Source organism: Monodelphis domestica, chromosome 3, assembly GCF_027887165.1.
Source record: "Monodelphis domestica isolate mMonDom1 chromosome 3, mMonDom1.pri, whole genome shotgun sequence".
NCBI classification, from domain to species: Eukaryota; Metazoa; Chordata; class Mammalia; order Didelphimorphia; family Didelphidae; genus Monodelphis; species Monodelphis domestica.
The window spans coordinates 96,894,599-96,920,258 of record NC_077229.1 but is presented as its reverse complement, the minus strand read 5'-3'; the positions used below and the strand labels follow the sequence as shown (position 1 = coordinate 96,920,258).

The window sequence follows — 25,660 nt, the reverse complement described above, 5'->3', positions numbered from 1 at the left end:
AACCCTTGAATTTCTTTCTTTATATTTACCCACTAAAACCTTTGCCTTTTGTCTTAGAATCCAATTAGTATTGATTAGAATTGTATTGATTAGGGGGCAGCTGGGTAGCTCAGTGGATTGAGAGCCAGGCCTAGAGATGGGAGGTCCTGGGTTCAAATTGGACCTCAGACACTTCCCAACTGTGTGACCCTGGACAAGTCACTTGATCCCAGCTGCCTATCCCTTACCACTCTTTTGCCTTGGAACCAATACTTATTAGTTTCTAATCAATACAATTCTTTTTTTTTTTTTAACCCTTACCTTCCATCTTGGAGTCAATACTGTGAATTGGCTCCAAGGCAGAAGAGTGGTAAGGGCTAGGCAATGGGGGACAAGTGACTTGCCCAGGGTCACACAGCTGGGAAGTGTCTGAGGTCAAATTTGAACCCAGGACCTCCCATCTTTGGGTCTGGCTCAATTCACTGAGCCACAGCCACCTGGCTGGTCCTAACCCATCAATTACTAATGGTGGTAATCGACACAGTGAGGTATGTACTTGGCATAGTTATTAATGTTGTTATTTTGGGCGGGGGGGGGGGTCTGCCATTTAAATCAACCACCTCTAAACAGCTGCCATCAATGGGTGAGTGTTGAGGATGGTAGAAGCTGTTCCGCTGTCTCAGTCCCTGTATCTTTGAGAGGCACTTACCTAATTTCATCTTCTGCCTTTGCCGCAGGCTCCTTCCTCTGTATGGTCCCAGCCTTGCCTCCCCAAGTGGCTTCTGCCACGAAGCCTCTAGGCCGGCCTCCCTCGCCACCGGCCCCAGGGAGCCCCTCGTGGGCCTCATGGTATTCACTCTCGGTGCTCTCATTGTCCGAGAAGTTCTCAGCCGTGCTGGAATCCTCAGATGAAGTGGATTCATACCTGGAGAGAAGGGAGGGCCGGTCAGGGATGGATGGCCGCGCACAGATGGAATGAGAAGCCTCCAGCCCCAGGGCACTTCAGCTTTGGGCTCCACATCCCTCTGCCCCCAAACCTTCAAGGGCTCCCTGCTGCTCAATCAGTCAGTCAACATTTATTAAGCGCCTACTTTGCGCCAGGCACTGTGCTAAGCCCTGGAAGTCAAAACCAGGCTCTTCCATCTGGCATTCTGAGCTCTCCATCATCTGATGCCACGCGACCTCCGGCTACCCTCACATCTGTCATCCTGTACAGGCTACGCTCTAGGCAAACTGGACTCTTCTGTCCCGTCCCTGAAACTCGCGCCAAACGCACTCACGTCTGTCCCTTTTCCCTTCTGCCTGGAATCTCCTCATTTCCCCTTTTTTCTGTTGAACTACGCTGGATCTTCAAATCATCAGCATCGGGAACTCCTGGATGAGGAAGTCACAACTGCTTTGTCCCTGACTGAGGCAGGTCAGAAATGACTCTGAAACTTTCCCACTTAAATGAGTTGGCCAGGGCAGAAGTATCAATCCTGTAGCTCACAGGTCTTTAGTGTGGCCACGTAGCTAGGAAGTATCTGAGGGTAGATTTGAACCCAGGTTCCCTAGACCCCAGACTTGGTGCTTTATCCACTGTGCTACCTCATTACCCCTGGGTCTTAGCCTTTATTAAATCCTTAGTTCCCCAAAGGCAGGGACTCTGTCTTATCTAAACAACAAGTTTTTAATAAGTGTTTACTGCAGGAATGAATAAAGGAAGCATCAAAGCCATTGAAAGGCATGGTCATCTCTGGGGGTAGTGGAGGCAAACCACGCTGGATAGGTCCTTCCTGGATAGGTGTGCTGATGGAAGTGCCCATAAGGAGCAGCTGCCAAGGGACGGGAAGATCACCAAGTGACAAAGCTTCATTTGAAGAATGTGGCAGGTTAAAGGGCTGTGTGTCTGCCCCACCGGAGTATGAGGTCTTCAGAGCCTTTCCCTCTCACCTGTCTGCTCCCCCTTCTCCCCACGGGTCCGATCTGTGTTCTGGTGATGATCCCCCTTAATGACACCCCCACACAGCTCTGATGGAGCCAGGGCGGAGCCTCTGGAAGAAGGTGGCACCTCAGAGTTCAGGGAGGAACTGAGTTAGAGGACCAGCATTCTTTGCACTTACAGCCCAGAACCTTCTTCTTACCCGCCATTGACACCTATGAACTGGAGGTTCTTCCTGTTGGACACAGGGTCTGTGCTGGTCTCCTTCCTCTTCATGATGGACTTGATCCCTGTTTGCAGCATGGCTGCTGGGGAAAAGGGAAGAGTCAGATCCCTCCCTGCCCATATCCTACTGTGTGCCCTGTGCAGCGGCAGTGTTGGGAGGGAGTGGAAGGATGGAGAGTGCAGGGTGGACCACAGTGGAGCTGGCCTCTCTTGCAGGCTGGGAGGGGAGAAGGTGCTAGTCCCAGGGGACCCCTCCCAGCCCTAGCTGGCAGGAATGGGGAGGGAAGATGGACAGGAGAAGCCTGGTTGGTACCTGAGCTTGGCCCTTCATCCTGCCAGGGCTTTCTACCCTTCCCTGTCCCTTCAGGGTCCTTACCGGAATCCTCCTCAGCTTCTTCCTTCACACACTGGGTCACTTTCCCACTCTGGTCCCTGGAGAAGCTGTGACTGGTGGGTATTGTTCTTGGCTCTCCCAGGGTCTGAGTAGGAAGGGTGGCTGTTGGCCCTGGGGGAATCTCTGAAGGCTTGGTGAGGCTCCTAAAGGGAGCTGGAGAAGGTGGGGAGGGAGGAAGGAAGTAAAGGAGGGGGTCAAGAATGGTTAAGGAATAAGAGAAGGAAAAAATAAAAATAAATATTAAAAAAAAATTTAAGGGGGCAGCTAGGTGGCACAGTGGAACCAGGAAGACCTGAATTCAAATCAAGCCATAGATATTAGCCGTGTGATGTTGGTTAAATCACTGAATCCTGTTTGCCTCAAAAAAAGGGAATAACTGAGGGTAGTTTTTGGCTCTTGCCCTTGCCCTCAGCTGCTCCTGGGGTCCAAATAACCACAACAATAAAAAAAACAAGGCTCTATCCTGAGAAGAACCATCAAACTCCCACTCAAATTTCTCTTTGAGAGGAAGGAGTCAGTTTTTCCCCAGCCCTGAGACATCATTCCACCCCATTCCATCCTGGGTTCAAAACCTGCCTTTGATCAAATGAGATAATTTTAAAATAATAAAAAGAAATTATGAAATATATCAGGAGAAAAACAACTTGATCTGGAAAATATTGTGCTAATTTAAGAATTATTGGACTGTGATTTAAAAATAGCTATGATTTTTAAAAAGTCTAAAAATAACCTTTCAAAAATTATTTGCAAAATGTTTAGCTAGCTCAGCACACAATGGGTGCCTAATACATGCTTCTCCGTTTCTGTCCAATGTGTACTCCCCTCCCTGTGTGACTGTAGACAAGTCATTTTATTTCTCTCGTCCTCTTTCCTCATCTATAAAATCAGGAAGTTGGCCTGGAGAGGCGTGCTTCCCAAATGGTGGTCTGTGGATTCCTGGAAGTTCCAGAGAGACTCTTGAGTTCAAAACTATTTTCACAATAATACAAAGTCATTCTCTGCCTATTAAGATACTCTTCCTCCCTTTTCCAGCTACATATCTGTGTGAGGCTGGATTTTGTTCCTATTCTTCAACCAAAACAACATGTCACAACGGACTAAATGCAGAAGCAGATATAAGAATCCAGCTGTTTTCCATTACGCCGGACATGAAAGAGATTTGCAAAAATATGTAAAGCAATGCTACTCTTCTACATTTTTTTGTTTGGGAAGACGGAACTATTTTTCATGAAAATATCACTTATGTTGACATGTTTGTTATTTTTGGCTCATTGTTTTGAAATGAAATAAATTCACATTTAAAATATAGTTTTAATATCAAATATGGTAAATACTGATAGATATAACCCACATAAACAAAAGTCAATAATTTCTTTAAGCGCAGAGAGGGGGTCCTTGACTTTTTTTTTAAGTACCTAAATGAGTCTTTAGACCAGAAAGTTTGAGAACTAGACCCCCATGATCCTTTTGTCATCTCTCCTCCTCAGAGGCAGCTGGTGGTGAATGCTGGCCCTTTGCTCAGAAGAACTGATCATCCATCTGCCCTGGGTGGACCCTGGGCAACCCCTTAACTTCTGCCTCAGTTTCCTCATTTGAAAGGGCAGATACTGCTAGCAACCCCCTCCCAGAGTCATCATGATGATAACATTAAATAATACATGTAAAGTGCTTTGCAAATGTTAATGCAGTACGTAAATGTTAGCTAGTATAATTATGCCTCTTGACATAATAATAATACCACTAATTTCCTGTGTGAACTTGGGAAAATCCCTTCTCCCCTCTCTGGGTCTCAGTTTCCCCATCAACAGTCTCGGAGGTCCCACCTGGCTCTCTGAAACTCTCTAAAGGACTTGTACACTTTAAAATTTTGATAACCAGCTGTGTCTCCTAGAAACAAGTCAATAAACGACATTCAAAAGAGAAGTCATTAAGATTCCACAGATAGCCTGTAAAATGCAGTGAAAAGAACAATGGATTTGGAGCTAAGAGACCTGACTTCAAATTCTACCTCAGCCACCCATATGATGCTGGCTGCAAATCCTGTCTCTGTTGTTTAGCATCCATATGACCTTGGACAAGTCACTGCCTCTCTGGGCCTTAGTTTCTTCCTCTGCAGGAGGAAGAGTTTGGACTAGATGGCTTTTTAGGACAATTCTGGCAATTCTCAACTATGAGTCTACTAACCCAAGTCATTTAACCTCTCAGAGACCAAGTCTCCTTAGTTACAAAATGGAAATAAAGGCGTTTGCTGAGCCCCCAGGGTCATTCTGAGGAAAGCGCTTTGGACACTGTGGAGACATCTACAGCAACAGGACCTGGGTCTTCTACTTAAAGCCCCATCCCACTGCAAATACATTAGCCATGAGAATATTATTTTTGACTTTAAGTTTTTAAATAAGTTTAAGTTATAAATCTGTACATTTATAAATAATTTAATTAAGCCTTTCATGCTTGTCTGCTGGGGCAAGTGGTCTGTGGCTGTTTTGTCAGTGCTAGAGAGCAAGAGGAATCTTTGGTTTGGAATTCATGGATCTGAGTTCAAATTCTGCTTTTTGTATCCCTTTTTGTGCCTAAACTTTTTAGTTTCCTCAACTTCCTTTTAAGACAGAGCTCCAATCTCACCTGCTGTAGGAAGCTTTTCCCAGGCTTGCCTCAACTGCTAGTGTCTTCTTTCTTGGATTACTTTCCATCTACTCTGCATACATGTTGAATTACATGCATGTGCCTGTTGTGTTTATATGTCTCCCCATCAGACCATGAAGCCCTTGAGAGAGGGGCTGTGGGCTTGTTTTCTCTTTGCACCCTCGTGAGTGTCCTGAGCTTCTGCCCGGGCTCCCTACCTCATCTGTCAGCAAAGATGGAGCGTTCACACAGGCAGGGCCCAGAGCACCTTCAGAGGAGAGGGGTACCGACAGGGAGGCGGACCCCCTTGGATCAGATTCAAGCCAAGAATCTCCCTTCGGTCCAGCAGGAGGCAGAGGCTAGTGCTCAGGAGGGAGGGGCCGGGCAGGCCAGCCCTGGCCAGCTGCCTGTCTTTTTTTTGCCTGGCATTCTGGGAAAAAAGCCTAGTGTGGCCCAGCCCTCCCAGAGAGGTCCCCCCCTTCTCTGAATCCTCACCCTCCTCAGAGCTCAGAAAGGCTGATGGCGCCAAGGGGACCCTGGGGAGAGCTGTAGCTCTTTGAGAACCCCCTGGCCCCCCGACCTTCTCCCCCTACCCCTGGGAGCCTTAAGAACGCCTCCCCCGACTCCGACCTCTGCCTGCTCCCATTAGTCATGGGGCATGAAGGAAGCTGTTGGGAAGAGGGAAAAAAATCCCAAACGCCTAGGAAGTTTGAGCCTAACCCAGCTGTTCATGCTTGCTAACCCCTCTGGGGCTCTCCAAGTGCCATTCTCTAACCCCACTCCTCTAGGAAGTCCTCCTTAATTGCCTCCATCGATATTCCCCACCACGACTTCACTCTGGATTCACACCCAGGGCCCCTGACGTTTATCCTTAAGGCCTCCCTAGTGACGTACACTCTCTTCCTAACTGGGATACCCTTTTGGGGGTATCCCCTCATCCGCCATGAAACGGGCTACAGCTGAAATGGGATTCAGGTTTCTTAGGACCCAGAAGACAGAAGCCTGGGGAGGTGGGTGTCTCAGAACATGCCTCCATCTGCTTTCTTGGGAAAGAGCTGAATGACCTCTAGAAGCCGAGGGCCAGAGAGCCCTTAATCCGAGGAACTGGTCAGCAGGATCTGAAACCTGAGATACCAGGCTAGGCCTGAGCCTGTTTGAGATGGACCTAGAACACAGCCGCCTGAGCCCTAGGAGGCCATCAGGAAAAATACTGAGCCTGGGGGAGACCAGGATAAACACACTGCTCTCCCTCCTGGAAGAAAGATAAATAAACACAGCTGTGGCCTCCTCCTCCTCCTCCCTCCTCTTCTTCCTCCCTGGGCACTCCATCTTCAATGTGTAGTTTAGCCCAAGTGGAAGCTGGGACCAGGGCAGGCAGGGGTCACGTCCCTTCCCAACCCACTGAGTGGAAGATTCTGAGGATGGGACTGGAAGAAAAATTCACACTGGCTCCATGGAATGAGTGGAAGAGATGAGCTCCTCTTCACTCCCCATGAATCCCAACTGTCCAGTGATGCCCCTTCTGCCAAAGACATCTGTGCTCCCATTATCTATCCACCAACCAACCCATTGCTGGGCTCTCTTTCAAAAATTAGGCCCATTACAGAAGCTCAGAGCTAAGACGGGCCTCAAAGGACATCCGAGCCAACCTGTAGATAAGTCCCCCTCAACAGCATACCAACGAGAATGGGCAGCTCATTCATTCTCTTCTGGGTGAACCCATTCTACTTGGTGCTAACTGTTTGTTTTTAAATAAGGTCTTCTATGAGAAAGAACACCATCCACATTCAGAGGAAGAACTGTGGGAGTAGAAACACAGAAGAAAAACAACTCCTTGATCACATGGTTCGATGGGGATATGATCGGGGATGTAGACTCTAAAGGATCATCCTGGTACAAATATCAATAATATGGAAATGGGTCTTGATCAATGACACATGTAAAACCAGTGGAATTGCGCATTGGCTGGGGGGGGGAGGGGAGGAAAAGAATATAAATCATGTAACCATGGAAAAATATTCTAAATTAATTAATTAAATAAAAATTTCAACTTAAATAAAAAAATAAGGTCTTTGCTTTTGCCAATTCTATTCTGCCCCTGTATCTCTTACCCTTTTCTCCTAGTTCAAGTCCAAAAGAAGTTAATTCGTGTGACATGCAACAGTCCAATACTGCTCTTTTCCCTGTTCCATCACCCATCTACTCTTTTGGTACACTATCTTGGATAGACCCCAAAGGTATAAGCTTGAGTCAGGCAGACACCTGAGTCTGTCTTGGACCCACAAGAGCTAGGAATACAAAGGCAGTGCCAATCCAAGTGGTTTTTCCAGACTGACCACAAAAAAGTAACTTCCAGGAAGGCTCTAAGGCAGAGCACCGGCATGCCCCTATCCCCCCTCCAACTCCACCTCCCCAGGGCTCACCTGTCAGACCATTGCATCCAGGGCCCCGGCCAGGGGCAGTCTCCTGATCCTTCTCCCCATCCCGGTAAGGCTCAGTGGTAATACTGATCTTCTTCACCACATGGAAGGTGCTAGTTGGCAGGCTGGCAGGGACGATGGGAATGATCGGGCCTGGGAAGGTGGTCTCCACCACCTCCCGGGTGCAGTGTACGCCTGGAGAGGGTTGGCTCCTGGCATTCCCCTCAGGACTCCGTGTCACCAAGGCTCGAAGTCCTCCAGGACCAGAAGGCTCCAGGCTTTGGGCTCGTTGGGCAGGGGTCCCTGTGGCTGTGCTGGCAGCAATCTTGGGTTCCCCTTGCACCTGGACCACCTTCACCGTGTCTACCCTGATGGGCCCATCTGGTGGTGGCCAGATCCGGGAGTCACCGGGGCTGTACCGGCCAGATGGTGCCCCCATTGCCTCTGGAAGACCCCCTGAGGGGCTTGTGGGGGCAGAGGTGAGACCGTGGGCTGGTGCTGCTGCTGGAGCTGACTGCTGCTGTGACTGGGCCACCTGCAGCTCCTGCAGGGCCTTCTTCAGCTGGGTTTCTAACACGGCGATCTTGGCAGTCAGGGCAGCCTGGCCCTCGGGCGCCCCTAGGTCCCTCTCCCGCACCCACGTGCCCACGCTTCTCTGGGTGCTGGCATCCTCTGGTCCCACTCCTATAGAGCGACATTCCTTCTTCTCCCCATCTATGTCCAAATCTGGGAAAGGTTCAGTGGAGTCCAGCAGGTCTAGGTACAGCTCTCCTCGGCCCCGGCCTCCAACCCCAGCACGGGTCCCAGGGTGACCCAGGAACTTCTGGCTCTTCAGCTGGACGCTGAGCTGTCGCTTCTCCTCCTGCAGGACAGACACCTTGACTTGAAGGATGGGGATGAGCTTCACCTGCTCCTCCAGGTGACGAAGCTTCCTCAGAGCAGCAGCCATCTGCTCTCTCACATGCTGCAGGTGGCCTGGCGTGGGTGACACAGGCGTGGACAGCCCCGAGGAGCTCAGCGGCGTGCCACCGTTGTGGGTAGACGAGAGGCGTGGGGGGAGCCCAGCCCCAGCCAGGGAGCTCGTGGAACCAGCTGCACTGGGCGTCAGGCTGCCCAGCCCACCTGCCTGTGACCTGCTGCACTCACTCCCTGCCTGGTCCTCTAGCTTTCGGCGGGCATCCAATAGGGTTCTCTCCACACGGGGGTTGAAGCCCCCTCGGGTCTCAAGCGCCCCATACTGTGGGTAAAAGCCTCTGCCGCAGTAGGAGTAGGCAGAGTGGCGACTGTCCACGCTGGCATTCGAACACAGGGACTCAGTTGAGGTCCACCAGGAGCCCGTCCCTCGGGGCAGGGAGCCAAGGCGGGGGCGTCTGTGCACATTCACCCGCTTCATCGTGTGGCCCTTCTCGATGTCATCCACATATTTGAGAAAGTCCAGGTCTAGCCGATACCCATAGGGAGTCTCGACCGAGTAGGGGGGCTCTGGATCCTTCCCTGGGAAAGCTGTGGGGGACGTGGGTCCATGCTTCCCTGGAATGTACAAGATATGGATGGATGGTGGGGTGTCATTTATTTCCTGTCCTGTCCTGTCTTAGGGAACTTTATGTTTTGGGTGGTCCGCCCCTGCCCCCCACTTTCCTCATCTCTGCCTTAACACTCATTATTGGGGTAGCACCGTGGATAGAGGCTGGATTCAAATCTGGCCTCAGATACTTCCTAGCTGGATGACCCTGGGCAACTCATTTAACCCCAATTGCCTCAATCGTGCCCCTCTTCTGTCTTAGAATCAATACTAAGACAGAAAACCAAAACAAAACTCTTATCTTCTTTCTTCTTGGTTAACCCCTATTTACTTCTTACTTGTGTTCTCTCACTGTGTATGGCCACGTTAGAACCAAATTAATTTTCACTTGCTAGATATGTCGCTTTGTATCTCCTCTCTTAGGCCAGTTTTACTCTGTCAGTGCTTGGGGTTCCAAAGATCAGAATGGAGGGAAAGTGGGGGATGGCCCCAGAGGTCAAGGGCCTGAGGCACTGAGCTTGGGAACAGACTCGCCTGCCCTTTCTTCTCTCCCTTTCACCCCAACCCACTGCTTGAGAATACCAGAAAGTTCCTGAGACAGATGGGGCAGAGGTGGGCTCTGACCTGGGAAGGCAGACTCCATGTGCAGGATTTGGGCCATCTCTTCTCCTTCAGCCTCCCCTTCCTCAGAGGTCACCAGCGTAATGTGGAGTCAGATTCTGGTCCCGAGAGCCTCCTAGGGAAAGGGACACACCGTGGGAGGGACTCAGAGACCGTGAGTGTCCCTTGGGCAGAGGACAGCAATCCAGGCTGGCAGCACACTCGCCCTGCCTGACAAGGGTCACTTGACATTCTTCCCATGCCTTTGATTCCCCTCTTTCCTTTCAGAACAATCACGAGATGTGTGTGTGTGTGTGTGTGTGTGTGTGTGTGTGTGTGTGTGTGTGTGTGTGTGTGTGTGTGCAGAGATCAGCATCACCTCCACCTGGCAGCAGGTCCATCAGATAGCTTGATCAGTGTGTGTGGATGCAGAGAAGGCAAGCAAGCCCTGATTCTGGGGCTCAGGAGGCTGAAAATGTCGAGATTCTTTATTCTGAACCTTTCACGGCATTAACAAAAATACTGTCAAATAAGGTGGGGAGTCCTGTAAAAAGCTGGGTGGTAAAGTAGGGAAGAGTAGAGGGCTTGGACTAGCATCTTGTCCCCGATCCTCACTAGCTGTGTGACCTTGGGCAAGTCGCTTCCCTCCTTCAGCTCTCAGTTTCCCTGTCAGTCAAAATGGGGGAGTTCAACCAGCTGATTTCTAAAATCCTTTCAAGTCCTAAATCCTATGATCCTGGGGGCTGTCTAGGAGTGGCTGGGTTGGGTCTGTTGGAGGAAACTTGGCACGGGGTGGGCGGGGATGCGTGCATCGGGTTTCACAGGGTATTCACGGGTAGGGGGATGTTCCTGTCCCCATCTAATCTGAGGAGGAATATTCCAACAGCTGGCCTGATAAAGCCATCCTGGTGGTTTGGCCCCAAAGCTTGTTTTCCATAGGACTCAGGGCCTCAGTGTTTGTTCTGGCTTAAATGGGACACATCAGGCTGGGCTCGGGGACACAAGAAATAAATAAGAGACAGATGAACAAGCAGCTCTCGCCCCCTCCCCACCCTGAAACATAACATGTCACACACACACACACATACACATTCCGTGGGGATGAGGATCTCGCCAAAGAAACATAAACTGCCCGGCTGGACAGGACTTCCTGCTTCTACCTCCCTCAACTCTGTCCTGTTCAGCCTTTCTTGGATGGACTCCAGCTGTTCCCATAATACTTTCATCCACCCCACTCTGTTCAGGTCCTACCTCCCCCTGCCCCCATCCGCAGGCAAGGGCCTCCTCCTTCTCTCTGAGAGATGCCCATCTATGGGGAAGCATCTCATGTTGCCCTTCTCCCTGCCCAGCCCCTAAAATATACCCCTGGGTTGCTCCCCCCACCAAATCTGAGCCATGGCTGATCCTGCCCCTCCACAGAACACTGGAGTCTCCAATCTGTCCTCCAAGGGGGCCAGGAGGCACACTTGCTGCTGTCAGGGGGCAGTTGGGGATATCCTGGGAAGGCGGTGGTGGCGGTGGAGGGGGTAAATGGGCATCGAGATGGGGCATTTTTTAAATTCTTTAAAAAAAAAAGTTTTTTTAAAACCCTTACCTACCATCTTGGAGTCAATACTGTGTATTGGCTCCAAGGCAGAAGAGCGGTAAGGGCTAGGCCATGGGGGTTAAGTGACTTGCCCAGGGTCACACAGCTGGGAAGTGTCTGAGGCAAGATTTGAACCTAGGACCTCCCATCTCTAGGCCTCACTCTCCATCCACTGAGCCACCCAGTTGCCTCCTTTTTTTTTTATTCTTATAGGAGGATGAGAAGACAGAGAGATGGGGAGATGGAATCCTAGTCATAGGGAGGAAGACCCAGAAAGACGCAGGCACAGACAAGGCAGAATCCCAGAAGAGAAGGGGGCTGAAGAAAGCAGCGTGCAGGGCGGCCAGTAGGCAGGACAGAAGTGAGGGAGCGAGGGGGAGAAGGAATGAGGCCTTTCCCCTATATGGAAACAATTTTCTCTAAAAATAAACAGTTTTGCTGCCTCGGCTACATGAGAACTTCCTGCCACCACAGAACAAGTCTTGGCTCAGAGCTCAGCCACACCCACCCCAGGGGAAAGCAGGGACTGGGGGGCTCTGTGGGCGGGCAGCAGGGGAGACACAAATTGGGAGGAGGGGAGAAAAGGAAGGAGGAGAAGGAAAACTCCAGCCATGGGTGGAAAAAAAGGCCTTGTGAGGCTTTTCAGAAGTCTGGCCCTTGGCCCTCGGCCCAGGCCAGTGTCCTTCCTGGCCAGAGCCAGTTCCTGGGACCCCTGAGAGGTCACTGGAGGGGCCACCCCCTCCCACCTCTTGTGTTTAGTCCAAGCAGACTGCTCAGGCCTGGCAGTGGGGGGCAGGGCTCCTTTGACCTTGCTCTGGGCTCTCTCACACCCCCTGCCCAAGTCTGCTCTAAATGCCTGTGGCTTTGGGACAAGGCACAGAGTTGCTGGTGGAAAAAGCTTTGGTCTCCTGCAGAGGTTTACTCCGACTTCCTGATATCCAATGCAGGCCCATACCTGGCACAGAAGGGAAAGGCAGACAGACATGGGGGGCCGGGGCCGGGGCTCCGCTCTCCTCGGCCAGTCTCTGTCTCCGAGTCGATTTGTCTCTCCAGGTCTTTCTGTCGACTTCTCTCTCTGTCTCTGACTCTCTGTCTACATCCTCCAGTCCCTCTTGTCCCTGGAACACGGAGGACCAGATTGTTCCCGCTTCCACCAAATTCCCCACCATTTTGTGGGCTAGAGAAGAAGCGTTGGTCTGCCTCTCCTGCCTTCCTACCCTTCCTTCCCTCATCTCAATTCCCCAATGGCAAAGCAAGGCTGGGAGAGAACCTGGGTGATAGGACAAATACAGAGAAATCCAGGGTCCCAGTAAGCTTTCCCTTCCCCCACCTAGTGGCCAGTGACTCAGACCCCCAGATGTACAGTGTGATGGGAACAGAAACCAGATGTTGGAGGGGGAGGGGGCTTGCAGGAGCCAAAGGGAGGGGGCCTAAAGGCAAGGCCAGTTTTCTGATCTCTAGGACCATGATTTCCTGCCCTACCTCAATGGATATGGGAAGAGCCTGAGCTGGGGCAGATAGGGGTGGGGTAGGAAGGGAAGGAGGGAGACAGGGAGTCGGAACTCTCCTTCAGAGCCTTGGATCATACAGGGACACACACAGAATAGCAAGGGGAGAAGAGAGAGACTCTGGGGGCGAGAAACAGAGAATTAAGGAAAGGAGGAGCAGGGGTTAGGGGCTCAGGGGGAGGAAATCTCCTGCAGGGGCCTGAAAGCACCAATTGTCCAGTTCCCGGTCCCGCCCGCCCCCTCCCTCAATGGGGTCATTCAGAATGAGCCGGACACCCGGCCTCAGAACTGCTGGACATCCCCTCCCCAGGCCAAGGCTCCCTTTTTCCAGTCCAATGTTCCCTGCCTGGCCCGGACACTCTCCTAAACTGTGACTAAATACCCCCCACCCCCCATCACTGGACACTCCCTCTCTGGCCAGACACTTCTTCCTACTAGATTCCCCTTCCCTCTTCAGAGCCCCTCTCTAGCAAAATGTTACTTGACTATTCTACCTGGGATGGACACCCGTTCTGAGGACCAAGATAGGCCTTTCCCAGCAGGGTACCCCTTCCCTAACCCCCACACTCCCTTCCTGGGGATATTACCCTTTACCAGACCCAAATACTACTTGTTCAGCAGAATACCCCTTTCTCTACCCCATTCCTGGCCAGATGCCCCTTACCTGGGCATGGGCAGCCCCGTCCTGCTGGGACAGCCTTCCCTCAGGCTTACATGTCACTTTCCCTGGTCCCTAAACCCATTCCTTGGCTCAGAAATCAGCTTTCCTGGTTTGGTTCACCCTCTCTGGACATGGATACTCTCTTGGGCAAGAAGTCCTCTCTCTAGCCCTGGACAGCCATGTCTAGAGACAGGCTCTGGGTTCATTCTATCCTACTTCCTGGCAGGATGCCACCTGAACTTTTCAGAGTCTCCTGGATCCCCACCCTCTTGGTCTGCTGCTAAATTGAAGTGGAGAGATAAAGGAGAAAGGCAGATTGTCAGGGTGAGATTAGAACACCAGAGTTCAGTTCTCAAAGTCACAAGACAGTTTCTTCTTCCCCGTTTCCCTCTGTTGGATGACAAGCCCTCTTTGGGTCTCAAGCTGGTTCCTTCCTTAGGGACTAGGCTTCTAGGGAGAGGGAGCTTTATTCTGTGTGCTAAGGAGACCCTGCTTCTGTTCCTTTTCTACCCCCCAGCTCCCAGGGCCCTGGGGGAATCCAAACCTGGCCAGGTTAGGAGAGAAAGAAGAGAAGGGCTGAGTTGAGCTGAGCTGAGCTTCATGGATAGCATGAGGGGATTGGGCAGGGGACTTATCAAGGCTTGGGTAGGGACAACCAGGGGCTATGAGACAGGATGGGGTTTCAGGGCCTCCTAACCAGTCCCAGCTAATAGCAAACAGCTGGATCTTACTCCCTCCCCAATTCCGGCCCCAGCCCAGCCCAGGCCACAGGGAGGCCTCCGGCCTCATCACTGCTTCCTAGCCCTTCATATCCAATTTCTCTGCTCTGGGCAGATCGACTGGCTCTTGGAGCAATGGTTCCCCCATCCAAAGGACCTAAATCTGGGTGAAAGAGAGACAGAAAGTTGGAAAGGAGAGACAACCAGAGCCACGGGGATGGGGAGACAAGAAAGAAACAGGCAGGTCCCAGAGACGCTGAGGCAAATGTGTGAGACACACAATGAAGAGAGACGGAGACAGACAGAGGCAGAGAAACTTGTAAAAGTAGGGGACAAGGCAAGCCAGAGGCAGAACGGGGCAGAGAAAAAGATGGAGAGGAGGGACAGGCGGAGACACACCAGATTTAGCCGCTGGGACCTTGCCCTGGGCTCCAGATGTTTCCCGTTCCTTTCTCCCGCCCCGGTACCTGGCTCGGCCCCTCGCTTCCTTCTCCAGCCCCGACCCCGTCCCGTCCCGTCCTGTCTGGTCTGTCTGCGCGGGCTTTGCTCCGCTCCCAGCTTCGGCAGCACCTCCTCCTCCCCCTGCCCGGCTCCAGCCGCTGGAGGGGCGGTGCGCGAGATCCAAGCCCCCCCCAACCCCAGGCCGGCCCCGCCTCCCGCTCCCCTCCCCATCTAACACCGCCCTCCCAAAGCCCGGGGAACCTAACTTCGGCGCTGGCCCATGGCTGGGGCCGGCCTGGGGGAGTTGGAAGGCTTGGCCCAGGGGACAGGTGCGGGCTCCACCTGCAGAACAGGTGGGGGTGGGAGGGGCTCACCTCTAGTCCCGCCCCCTCCCCAAAGGCAGGGAAAGATTCGGGGCTGGGGGCCTCCCCTCAGGGAGCATCGGGGAGCCAGCCCAGCAGGGATAAGGCTGGGGGGAAGGAGGCTGGGGCGCCCCAGACACCCTTCCTGCTGGGAAGAGTGTGGGGCAGAACATCAGGGCATATTGGGGTTCTGCCAGACCCGCCCCCCTCTCAGAGCTGGGCAGCTCCCTGCTTCCTTATCCCTAGCGGGCCAGCTGTCGGGGTGGGGGAGGGCGGTGTCCGAGTCAAAGTTACCAAAACATCCCCAAACATCAAGGGAGGGCCACACGTGGGCGGGGTGCCCCACTGTGCCCCCCTCCTCTTTGCCCCGTCCAGGTCCAGCTGGCAGGAAGGGGCCGCAGCCTTCCCGGCCACCTCCACCCAGTTTGGCCAAGCTCCCCAACACCTCGGAAGATAGCATGTAAAGGAGTGTGACACAAGAGTGGGCGACCACAGGACCCTCCCCCCAACCAACCCCCTTTGAGGGAGGAACCGAGCTCAGTGGGTGATTTTTTAAAAAGTCACTTTAAATTAAAAAAAAGGAAACGTAAACACAGGTGTAGACCCCCTTGGCCAACAGGGCCCAGTGCGGAGGGGGGCAGCGTGAGGGCACAGAAGACACAAAAGCACCAGAGAGACCCAGTCCTGGGGCCACCCCAGCTGGGCTGGGGCTTCATTGTGGCTGTGTTTGGGGGGGTTCACAGCCCCCAGGGCTGACTTCTGTCCTTTGGCTTCCTTCTCCATCAGCCTTCAAATTTTCGGAAACTTGTTCTGTTCAGAGAGTTCCTGGGAGAAGGGAACAGTCAGTCACCCTCTTCCTCCTTCCTCCTCCAGGGAGGTCCCCTCCTAAACTCTTTCCACACCACTGGGGCTATTCCTTCCCTGTCAGCCAGTTGATAACTCCTAATAGCTTCTGACATTTATTCAGTGGCAGGCACAGGGCTAAGGGCTGGGGCACCAAGAGAGGTAAGGGGTGATGGCGTTGGACTAAACTAATCTGTCCACTTTTCTTCCCTTTGGCTTTTCTAAGTTTTGGGGGCTACTTGAGGTCCTCCACACTACGTACCAAGAGACATCCTGGGAAATATTGGACTCGGTGCTATACCTAGGGATAGGAAGATCTGGGTTCAAGTTCAACCTCAGGTACTTGATAATGGTACAACCCGTGGCGAGTAATAATCATGTTTGTTGTTCAGTCAATTCCTACTCTTTTTGCGATCCCGTTTGGGGTCTTCCTAGCAAAGATACTAGAGCAGTTGGCCATTCCTTCTCCAGCTCATTTTCTAGATGAGGACATTGAGGCCAACAGGGTTCAGTAACTTGCCCAGGGTCACATAGCTGGGAAGTATACTAGATTTGGGCCCAGGATTCCACTAGTCACGGCGCCACCTCGCCCTAAGTGATAATAATAGCTAACAATGATATAGTGCTTGAAGGTCTGGAAAGTCCTTTATCTGTATTATCCTTTTAATTCCTCACAAGCCGGTAGGTTTTACAAATGAAGAGTCACACAGGAGGTGAGAGCTGACTCCCATCCCAGGACTGTATACACTCTGACACCTTGCTGCTTCTCAATTCCCTTAACCCCTCTGAACCTCAGTTTCCTCATCTGTCATTTTTGTGCCTTGCTAGAATCGGATGAGCTAATGCACTCTGAGCACCGGGCAAACACTGAGAGCCTGAAGAAATTTGATTGATCAAAATGATGCCTCCTTGGCTGGCTGGGGGCTTTGGGGTCCTTACCTGGGGCTGGGGCCCAAGGCAGCAGGGGCAAACAGCTGGGGGATGCGCTGAGTCAGCAGGGGCTGCAGAGCCTCCTTCAGACGGCTGTAGTTTCGCTCCAGCTCCCGGTGATACTCCTTTTGGTCAGGGCCAATCAGGACCTTGTTCTTCCGAAGGGCATCTTCACACCTGGGGCCGGAAATGGGGTTCGGGGTTCAGGCTCCAGGGTGGATAGGAAGACCAAGACTGGGATGGGGGGAAAGGGTGTGAGGCCAGAGGTGGCGGGGGAGGAAGGGGAGACCTACTTTTTGCTAAAGTCCTTAAAGCAAAGGCGAAGCTTGTTGTGGTGTCGGAAGAGTTTGGGGTCCTCGGGGATCTCAGCCAGAAACACTTGGGCTACTTCCAAGGGACCCTGTTTGTGGGTGAAGAGGGGGGCTTGAGAGAGCCCACATTTCTACCTTGAGCCTTGCAGGCCTAGGACACAGTCACCGCCTTCTCCAGAAGCCCGGCAAAGCTCTCACCTCTTTTTCATGTGGGGCTCTCCGTCCTTGGCCTCTCACCTGTCCTCACGCCCACGCTTGGCTTTCTGGCCTGGCCTGGTGATACCACCCCTTTGAGCTTGTGCCCAGCCCACCCCAGGTGCCACCCTCTGAGAGTCGTGCCTGGTTCACCGTGGGCCCCACGGAGCCCTGGAGCACCATCTGAAGCATCTTGGCATCGGGCGGCTCCTGCTCGGTGGCAAACGCCAGTTCCCTCGTCTTTTTCTGCATATCCTCGATGGCGACCTCCACCGGCGTCAGCACCGTCTGGAGACACACGATGGGGGTGGATTTGGGCATGACAAGGGAGTCGGGTGGGAGGGGGGAAGCTACCCTGCTCTGGTGTGTCCCATCCCAGCACCTCCTCTTTGTGGATGACGTTGATTCGGGTCTTGATGTAGGGGAAGGCATGGGCCGTGCTCAGAAGCGTCTTTCGCTTGTGCTGCTCCCGAAGCTCCCCGTGGGCCCGGCCGTCGGCCGTGAAGGGCGTGCAGAAGAGGAAGGTGCGAAGGTCGTAGTTCTTGTCAAAGTACGTCACCCGGTCCTTCAGCTCATAGGTGTCGAAGTAGGGCTCCACATATGTGATCTGGATGTAGGCCTGGAACGGGGCAAAGGGACACTGCCACGGAGGTCCCCTCCCAAGTATTCTCAGGGGGCGCCCTGCTCTCACCCCTAGCAACGCCACGGATAGGGAGCTGCTGGGTGGCTCAGTGGAGGAGGACGGGGGGCCCCGGGTCCAAATGTGACCTCGGACGCCTCCTGGTGGTGACCCTGGCCAACTTCACCCCCATGGCCTAGCCCCTTGGAACCAGCACCCAGCATTGATTCCAAGGGGGAAGGCGAGGGTTGTGAAAAATGCCGCAGGTGAAGGGGTGCCGGGGTCCGTTTAGGGGACTCCTCTTACTTTGTGGGGTTCCAGCTTGGCTTTGTCCACAGGGTTAGAGTCTTTGATGATCTCAACCACGTCATCCCCAAAACGCTCCGAGTAGAACTCCTGAGGGGGGTAGGTCAGAGGTCTGGGAGTCACTTTGAATGATGGAACCAGACTGGGTCTGGACAGGGCAATGGGGGGATGAGGGAAACCCAGGATTTCCACCCAACCCCCAACGCCCCCCTTCGGGACTGGTCAGACAGTTAATGAGCCCGGCTCCGGCCGGCCCAGCCGCAGCCCACAGCATCCCCCCTTCCCCTGAGTCACCATACCAACCCCCCTTCCCCCCATTCATCACGTGGGCCGCCCGGCCTTGCCTGGGTCCTGGAATCCACTGCTAAATTGATAACAAATGTTCGGGCCCTGCCCCCCCCTCCATCCTCGGCTTTGGGAGTCTCCTCCTCCTAGCCATGAGCTGGCACCACCCCTTCCCTCTCTCCCTCCCTTTCCTGGGGAACAGAATACCAAGCTGTTGACTGGGGGATAGAGCCTGCCCCGGCCCTCCCAGCCCCTGGATCTCGTCACCAGCACCTTGTTAAGTTCCCTCACTAATGAGCTGGAGGGAATGGGGACGGGGTGAGGGAAATTCACAGAGGCACAACTCGGAAGGGGCCCTTCTGTCCGTGCCCCAGCTTCGGGGAAGGCAGGCTCTGGCCACCCCCGCCCGCCGAGTCACCTCAAGGCGGTGGGAAATCTCGGCAAGCTTTGTGATCGATGGCTCCTTGTAGACAAACTCCTGCTCATCCAAATCCCCAAAGCGGGAGCCGTAGAAACCAACACGGAAATATGTCCCAAACATGCGCTGGGGACCTGGGCCGGGGGGCAGGACTTAGGCTCAGAACAGCACCCCAAGGTCCTTGCACCCATCTCGTCCTGGTGCTTGCCTCCAGGGCAGGCACCCCGCAGCACTAGCAGAGGACCGTGAAGGGCAGGACCCAGGAATCCTAATGCCCTCCCTTCCCCAGGGCTCCAGCTACACTAGAGGCGCTTCCCTAGTTAAGGAGGCACACGCAACACCCATAGAAATGACCCCCCATCCCGTGGAGACGGGAAAATCGGGGCTGATGGGATCTGGGATGGAGAGATGGAGAGACAGGGAGAAAGAGAAGCAGACACCTGATCCCTCCCTTGCCTCATGGGGGCCCCCAATGGCTCCTCAAGGTCTTCCCCCCAAGTCTAGTGCCCCGGACTCTAGGCTTGTGCACGCACACACAATTCCCTAGCATAGAGGAGGCCAATAGAGGCACACAGACATAGCTGCTCTCCACTCACCAATGGCATGTCCAGATAGGGGGAAAGCCAGGCACAGGCAACATGGAGCAAAAAGGAAGGGAAGAGAACATAAACATGTGGGATGCAGGCATGGGCCACACGTCCCTTTCCCTATGAACTTGGGACTTTAACGTAGGGGACCCCAAAAGGACAGGCCCCGGAATCGACCCATTCCCCGGAGATCCTGAGGCACGCAGCCCTGGGGAAGGGGAGGAGGAGGCACAGAGGATCCAGGTGGCCACTGTGCATGAACACCACCAAAACCATGTTAGGACTGAAACTCCTCTCAGATCCCCGAGGGGCCTAAAAATAGCCCCACACTAGGGGGTTGACAGGCCTGGCTGTGATTCACAAAGGACACAAAGGGTGCCAACTGGAGGAGAAAGAGAGGTTCAGGGCTGCCAGCTTGTGGGGGGTTTGGGGGGGCTGCCCCGAGGAGGGTGGGGTTAGATAGGCGTTTCTGGGGGGCTCCATCCATGTTGGAGGTGGTTTCGAAGGAGGCTGTGCTGAGTTGGGTGGGGGTTTCTGGACGATTGTTCCGATGGGTGCCAGCGGCCTCAGCCCGGGCGAGGGAACTGCCAGGATGTTGGCATTGTCTTTTGTCACCCTATCCGGGCTATCCAACCACAGTCCCAGAGCCAGGCTGGGAGTGGTGTGTGTGTGTGTGAGGGGCTGACTCTGCCCACATGAGAAGGGTGCCCAGGGAGGCCCTCCGCCCTCCCCCAAGCAGTCGGGGACTCCCCAGAGGCAGCAGCCCCAGCTGGGTTGAGTCATCTGGGCTCAGGCGCTGCCCACGGGACTTGAGAGGGAAGGAGGGGGTTCATGACCCTGGCACTGGCCACCCCACAGCTGTGCCAGGCAGGGGGTGGAGACTGGCTAGGGTTGGCTACCTCCCCTTCCCCCAAGCCACAGCTGCTCCTGGGGAGTGGGGGGCAGGGGGTGGGGAGCGGAGTTCCTTGCGCTCCCCCTGGTGGTTGTAGGGCCATCCCAGCAGGCTCCATAGAGGGGTGTCTAGCTCAGGCAGGGAGGAGACAGGGATTCGGCTTACCTCCCAACCAGAGCTCTGAAGGGAGAAACAAAGCCAAGAGACAATGTGAAAGGTCCTGAGGTCCACGGCAGACCAGCCCCTGCCCCGCCCAATCGCCCCAACAACCTCCCAGGGCTGCTTTTCTACCTTTGCCCCTTGCACTGACCATCGAGCCCCAGGGCCAGCCTGGACATGTGGGGGAGGTTCTGGAGGCTGCGACGGGGGATGGGAGCCCGTCCAAGGGGAAACCAGTGGCCTCTAAGGAAGGGCCTGAAGTTGGTGTGGGCAGAGGGTCCTGGATTAGCTCGGGGTCCAGAGCCCTGGGAAGGAGGGGCAGGAGGACGGAGGGCCTACCTGGTGTATGATCTTGGTGAAGGCCTCCTGTAGCTTTCCATGAACAATGGCCAGCTTCTTATAGTCCCGATGGGCCTCCAGGATGGGTATGAGGATCTTGTAGACCTCGTTCACAGCCTCGTACAGCCCACCCTGGCATGGGGGGCATAGAGAGCCGGTTAAACTCATCCCCTGGCCAGCCTAGACCCGTGGAGTTTCCTCTCCTCACAGGGGACTACGGGGGTGAGATACTGTCTTGGGGATTTCTCAGGGTGCCCTCCGTGATTTCTGCACCCCGATTCCTCCCAGTCAGCCCACTCCCCCGGGCCCCAGCTGACCATGGTGAAGGAAGCCGCCGCCTGCTCCAGAAGCCCCACCAGCCCCAGCTCGGTGAAATGCTTGCCGGAACAGATCCCCTCTTCGTCAGGGGAAAGGATGTCATCCGAGATCGCCGACTCTTCAAGCACGTTGGATGAGACACTCTAGGAAGAAGGTGACCAGCATCCGTCGGGGGGCTTCGGCCAGCTGTACCCTTCCTCACCATCAGCCCTTGGCCTGCCCCCACGCTGCCACTGCCCTCTGCCCACCTGGAAGGTAACACAGCCCACCGGTAGGTGGCGGCTGTCCTCCAGCAGGGCGAGATATTCGGCCACCAGAGCCGCCGCATGGACGAAACACTGAGCTGCCTCCGCGTGGTTCCCCCGTTCCGTGTGCTTGCCGGCCATATTCTGAAGCCACGTCAGCCGAAGGTCTGGGGAGCCCTGGTACCCACGGGCAATCCTGGCATCAAGGAGGAGGCAGCTGGTCTCATCCCCTCACCTGGCCATCCCCCCTCCCCAAGCTACTCCGCACCCCGCCGCCCCCTCACCTGTACATGAGATCCATGAGCATCTCTGGGTCTTCCTGGTGTTCCTTCATTTTCACCGTGTCCGTCAGGATCATGTGCAGGTTGAACATAAGGTCTTGGACCTGAGAGCAATGGCAGGGATTGGAGGAAGGCCAGGAGGGCAGCTGGAAGGACAGGGGGGACAGCAGGGAAGAGGGAAGGGCCATGGCTAAGGCCTCAGGGCACCTGCTCAGCAAAGGTGCTGTCCCGAAGCTCCAGGTCCTCCTCGGCATACGTCAGGATGGTCTTGAGCGAACGCCTCAGGTGCTCCTCGTTGAAGTTCTGCGTCGTCCCCACCAGGGACGAGAGGGACATCGTCACCTGCATCTTCACCCGGGCAAAGTTCTGTGGGAGAGCAGGGACGGTCTGAGAGCCCCATGAGAACTGCGGAGCACCGCACAGCCCCTCCCTCCCAGCCTCTCCCTTCCTGCTTCTCCCCCTTCCCTCCCACTCACATTTCCAATCTCATAGTTCTGGCGCATGAGGAGGTAGAGGGAGGCGCTGGCATGGGTGCGGATGGTGGTGACCCGGCTGCTGCAGTGGCGAAGAAGCCTCAGGCAGAGGTCCGCACACAGCTCCGTGTCCTCTTCAAACAGTAGCTCGGGGAACTGCCGCCCCCACCCCCCAACACGCACGTCAGGCACACACACATGTGTGCACTTGTGTGCGTCCGCTCCCTGCTACTGACCTCAGTCTGGGCTCTTCCCAGCACACATGAAGTGCGGAGGGCCTCCCCACATTCTGGCAGAGTCCAGGGAGAAGGGCTGGGCACGGGGCTCTGGGGAGGCTCTATGCCCTTCCTGGGGACATGGGGACATTCAACTGGGGGATGGGACATCTGTGGCACCTGCCCGGACCCTCTCACCTTGGACACCAAAGCCCGCTGTGTGGCCAGGCCATGCTGCAGGAAAAGGGCACTCTGGGTACAGCCCAGACTGTGTAGCAAGACTTTCAAAACAGCCCCGAGCAGGCCCTCTTTGGCCTCTGACAAGATCACTGTCTGGGGAAAAAGATGGAGGGAGGAGAAAAAAGCATGGACTGAGGGCAGGGTGGGTTTATGAATGGAGAGACTGGGCAGAGGGTGGATAGATGAAGGAGGAAGTTGTATGGATGAGAGGGAAGGTGAGATGGAGGGATGAGGGGAGAAAGCAAGGCAGGGAAGAGAGCTCTGGTGTCCAGTTATCCAGTGTCAGGGGTCACTGGCCAAGGGCCCCTACCTGTACAATGACCTCCAATGTATCCAGGACGATGAGGTTGGCCTCAGTTGCCAGGTTTCCGTCTACCAAGGCTTCATGTTCCATCTCATCCTTGGTTCTGTCGGGAAAGGGGGTTGTGTTGGACCCTGGGCCCATGAGGAAAGGCACCCAGCAGATTTGGACCTGTGTCAAGGAAGCTCATTCCCTCCCCCTCTTGATTAGCCTGACCTGTCCATCAACATTCCTCACATAACAGTTACGCCAGGTTTTGCATCCACGAATGTGCCATACATCAATAAAAGTGAGAGGGCAGGTCCTTTCAGGGCTTTTGAACAAATGCAGGAATAGAGCAGGCAGGTAAGGGAGAAAGAGGAAGGGATCGGCAGGCTAGGCAACTCATGGTCAAGTTACTTAGAGGAATGAGATTTAAAATTCTGATTGCCTACCCTTTCTAATAAACTTCATAAAATACATATCTGGGTAGAAATATTAATTTAATTCTTAACAGACAATAGGCTGGCTGGCTGCTTCTGTGCCCAGTTCTTGGAGCTCCTGATCATCTCTACTCCCTGCCCTATTGTCTCTTGACGGTCTCCACCCCTGCCAGCCCGATCCTTTGTGTCCCACCCACTTGTCCACTCTGTCTGAAGTCTGCTTCCAGTGTGTGACGTTCTTCCTCCATCTCACATTCTCCTGGTTCCCGAATGGGCTCCTCTCTAAGACACAGAAGTACACACAGTCACAGAGTCATCAGAGAACCTCCCTACCCGAGCCAACCCTGCGGGAGTAGAGCTCATTGGGCAGAGGAGGATGTCCTGCAGACACTGGAAGCTGCTGGGGCAGTAGGAGAGAGGTCTGGCTGGCCCAGGGAGCCGGGAATCTCTGGTGGTGATGGCTTACCCCGGCTGCGCCGTACCATCTCTTGCCGGGCCCCAATGGTACCCAGGATAGCTTCCTCAAGACGGGCTTTCATATCCAGTGACTTCTTGAAAGTGAGGCTGTTAATGCGTTCAAAGGCCTTCTTTCCCTGATGGGGTGGACAGGGTTTAAAAGAGGAGATCTGGTCTGGGAGGCTCTGACTATACCTCTCCAAGTCCCTACTCCTAAACTGCCCCCTCTGGCCCAAATCTAAGGCACGACACCTGCAAGACGGAGGTGACGTGGAAGCAGATGGTGGGGGGTAGGGGAAGGTGGCATTCGGTTCCAAAGGTACCGAGGGCCTCCTCTCCAGGGCCTCATGATCCTGCTCTCTCCCAATTCTACTTCTACTTCTCTAACTCAAACATGGGGGTCCCCTCCGAAATCTCTCCTTGGTCCTTTTATTTTTCAGGCTATTCTATTGCATCTAGTGGTCATCTCATCAGCTCCAGAGGGCTCAATGATCATCTCTTTATATTATTCCCCTTTCCATTCCCCTCTTACTATAGGGCTTTGGATTGTCCCCCACCCTCTCTACATAAATGATCCCCAGATCTCTCTATTAACCCTGAGTTCTCACCCCATAACACCAACTACCTCATATTTATCTTTTTTTTTTTTAATCCTAACCTTTCATCTTAGAATCAATATTGATTCCAACACAGAAGAGTGGTAAGGGCTAGGCAATGGGGGTCAAGTGACTTGCCCAGAGTCACACAGCCTGGAAGTGTCTGAGGCCACATTTGAACCCAGGATCTCTCACCTCCAAGCCTGGCTCTCAATTTACTGAACTACCTAGCTGTCCCCCTTAGAATCAGTTCTAAGAGAGAACAGTGGCAAGAAATAGGCAATGGGGTGTGCGTGTTAAGTGACTTGTCCAGGGTCACTCAGCTAAGAAGCGTCGGAGACCAGATTTGAACCCAAGACCTCCTGTTTCCAGACCTGGCATTCTATGCACTGTGCCACCTAGCTGCCCCATCTTCTCTTTTCTGCCCACACCGATACCACCTTAGTTCAAGACATCATTAACTCATACTTGGGCAATTGCAAGAGCCTTCCAATTAGTCTTCCTGTCTTGTGGCTTTCCTCACTCCAATCAATCTTTCAATCCATTGCCAACTGCCTTTCTGGTTGACCACATTGCTTGAGTACTCAATAAACCCCCATGGCCCTCTATTACCTCAAATATAAACCAAATAAAATATAAAATCCTCTTTTTGGGCAGTGGTGACTATGCTAGATCTGGAGTTAGGAAGACTTGAGTTCAAATCCAGCCTCAGACATATCCTAGCTTTGTGACCCTGGGCAAATCACTAAATATATTTTGCCTCAGTTTCCTCATCTATAAAAAGAATTGGAAAAGGGGACAACTACATGGCTCGGAGGCTTTTGAGTCAGCCTAGAGATGGGGGGGGGGTCCTGGTTCAAGTTTGGATTCAGACCCTTGCTAGCTGTGTGATCTTAGGCAAGTCACTTAGTCCCCACTGCCTAGCCCTTTTGCCTTGGATCCAATATGGAAGGTAAGCGTGTAAAAAAAAAGCTAGAGAAGGAAATGAGAAATCATTTCAGTATCTTTACTAAGAAGATCCCAGGGAGCAGCTGGGTGGCTCAGTGGATCAAGAGTCAGGCCTAGAGACAGGAGGTCCTGGGTTCAAATCTGGCCTCAGATACTTCCCAGCTGTGTGACTCTGGGCAAGTCACTTAACCCCCATTGCCTAGCCTTTACCCCTCTTCTGCCTTAGAATCAACACAGAGTATTGAATCCAAGATGGAAGGTAAGGGTTAAAAAAAAAAAAGAGAAAGACATCCCCAAATGGGGTTACAAAGAGTTGAACATG

The 25,660-nt window shown here is 53.7% G+C and overlaps 2 protein-coding genes across 19 annotated transcripts in view; both read right to left on the bottom strand.

Annotated features, from left to right (window-relative positions):
* The window catches only part of KANK2 (KN motif and ankyrin repeat domains 2), a 28,329-nt gene extending 13,565 nt beyond the window's left edge, over positions 1 to 14,764 (bottom strand). For 2 of the 9 annotated variants that reach the window (XM_007488515.2, XM_007488519.3), the window contains exons 1-7: positions 14,624 to 14,764; positions 12,224 to 12,386; positions 9,708 to 9,819; positions 7,565 to 9,091; positions 2,502 to 2,672; positions 2,103 to 2,208; positions 689 to 904 (exon numbers count right to left, since the gene is read on the bottom strand). In XM_007488515.2, coding sequence (XP_007488577.1) covers positions 689 to 904; positions 2,103 to 2,208; positions 2,502 to 2,672; positions 7,565 to 9,091; positions 9,708 to 9,744 — 2,057 coding nt within the window. In that variant the 5' untranslated portion in view covers positions 9,745 to 9,819; positions 12,224 to 12,386; positions 14,624 to 14,764. Of the gene's footprint in view, positions 1 to 688; positions 905 to 2,102; positions 2,209 to 2,501; positions 2,673 to 7,564; positions 9,092 to 9,707; positions 9,820 to 12,223; positions 12,387 to 13,440 lie in introns of all 9 variants that reach the window. The other 7 variants (XM_007488518.2, XM_056822736.1, XM_007488516.3 and 4 more) reach the window with 6 other exon arrangements.
* A 740-nt stretch (positions 14,765 to 15,504) lies between these two features.
* DOCK6 (dedicator of cytokinesis 6) overlaps positions 15,505 to 25,660 on the bottom strand; it is a 65,949-nt gene continuing 55,793 nt past the window's right edge. For 5 of the 10 annotated variants that reach the window (XM_056822718.1, XM_056822722.1, XM_056822723.1 and 2 more), the window contains 18 exons: positions 23,805 to 23,931; positions 23,536 to 23,620; positions 22,926 to 23,022; positions 22,574 to 22,708; positions 22,164 to 22,316; positions 21,895 to 22,053; positions 21,691 to 21,791; positions 21,410 to 21,602; positions 21,161 to 21,304; positions 20,844 to 20,975; positions 20,511 to 20,525; positions 18,867 to 18,992; positions 18,164 to 18,253; positions 17,621 to 17,857; positions 17,383 to 17,526; positions 17,026 to 17,132; positions 16,742 to 16,909; positions 15,822 to 16,103 (listed from right to left, as the gene is read on the bottom strand). In XM_056822718.1, the coding sequence (XP_056678696.1) occupies positions 15,986 to 16,103; positions 16,742 to 16,909; positions 17,026 to 17,132; positions 17,383 to 17,526; positions 17,621 to 17,857; positions 18,164 to 18,253; positions 18,867 to 18,992; positions 20,511 to 20,525; positions 20,844 to 20,975; positions 21,161 to 21,304; positions 21,410 to 21,602; positions 21,691 to 21,791; positions 21,895 to 22,053; positions 22,164 to 22,316; positions 22,574 to 22,708; positions 22,926 to 23,022; positions 23,536 to 23,620; positions 23,805 to 23,931 (2,331 nt within the window). In that variant the 3' untranslated portion in view covers positions 15,822 to 15,985. Of the gene's footprint in view, positions 15,785 to 15,821; positions 16,104 to 16,741; positions 16,910 to 17,025; positions 17,133 to 17,382; positions 17,527 to 17,620; positions 17,858 to 18,163; positions 18,254 to 18,866; positions 18,993 to 20,510; positions 20,526 to 20,843; positions 20,976 to 21,160; positions 21,305 to 21,409; positions 21,603 to 21,690; positions 21,792 to 21,894; positions 22,054 to 22,163; positions 22,317 to 22,573; positions 22,709 to 22,925; positions 23,023 to 23,535; positions 23,621 to 23,804; positions 23,932 to 25,660 lie in introns of those variants that run through there. The other 5 variants (XM_007488514.3, XM_056822721.1, XM_056822725.1 and 2 more) reach the window with 3 other exon arrangements.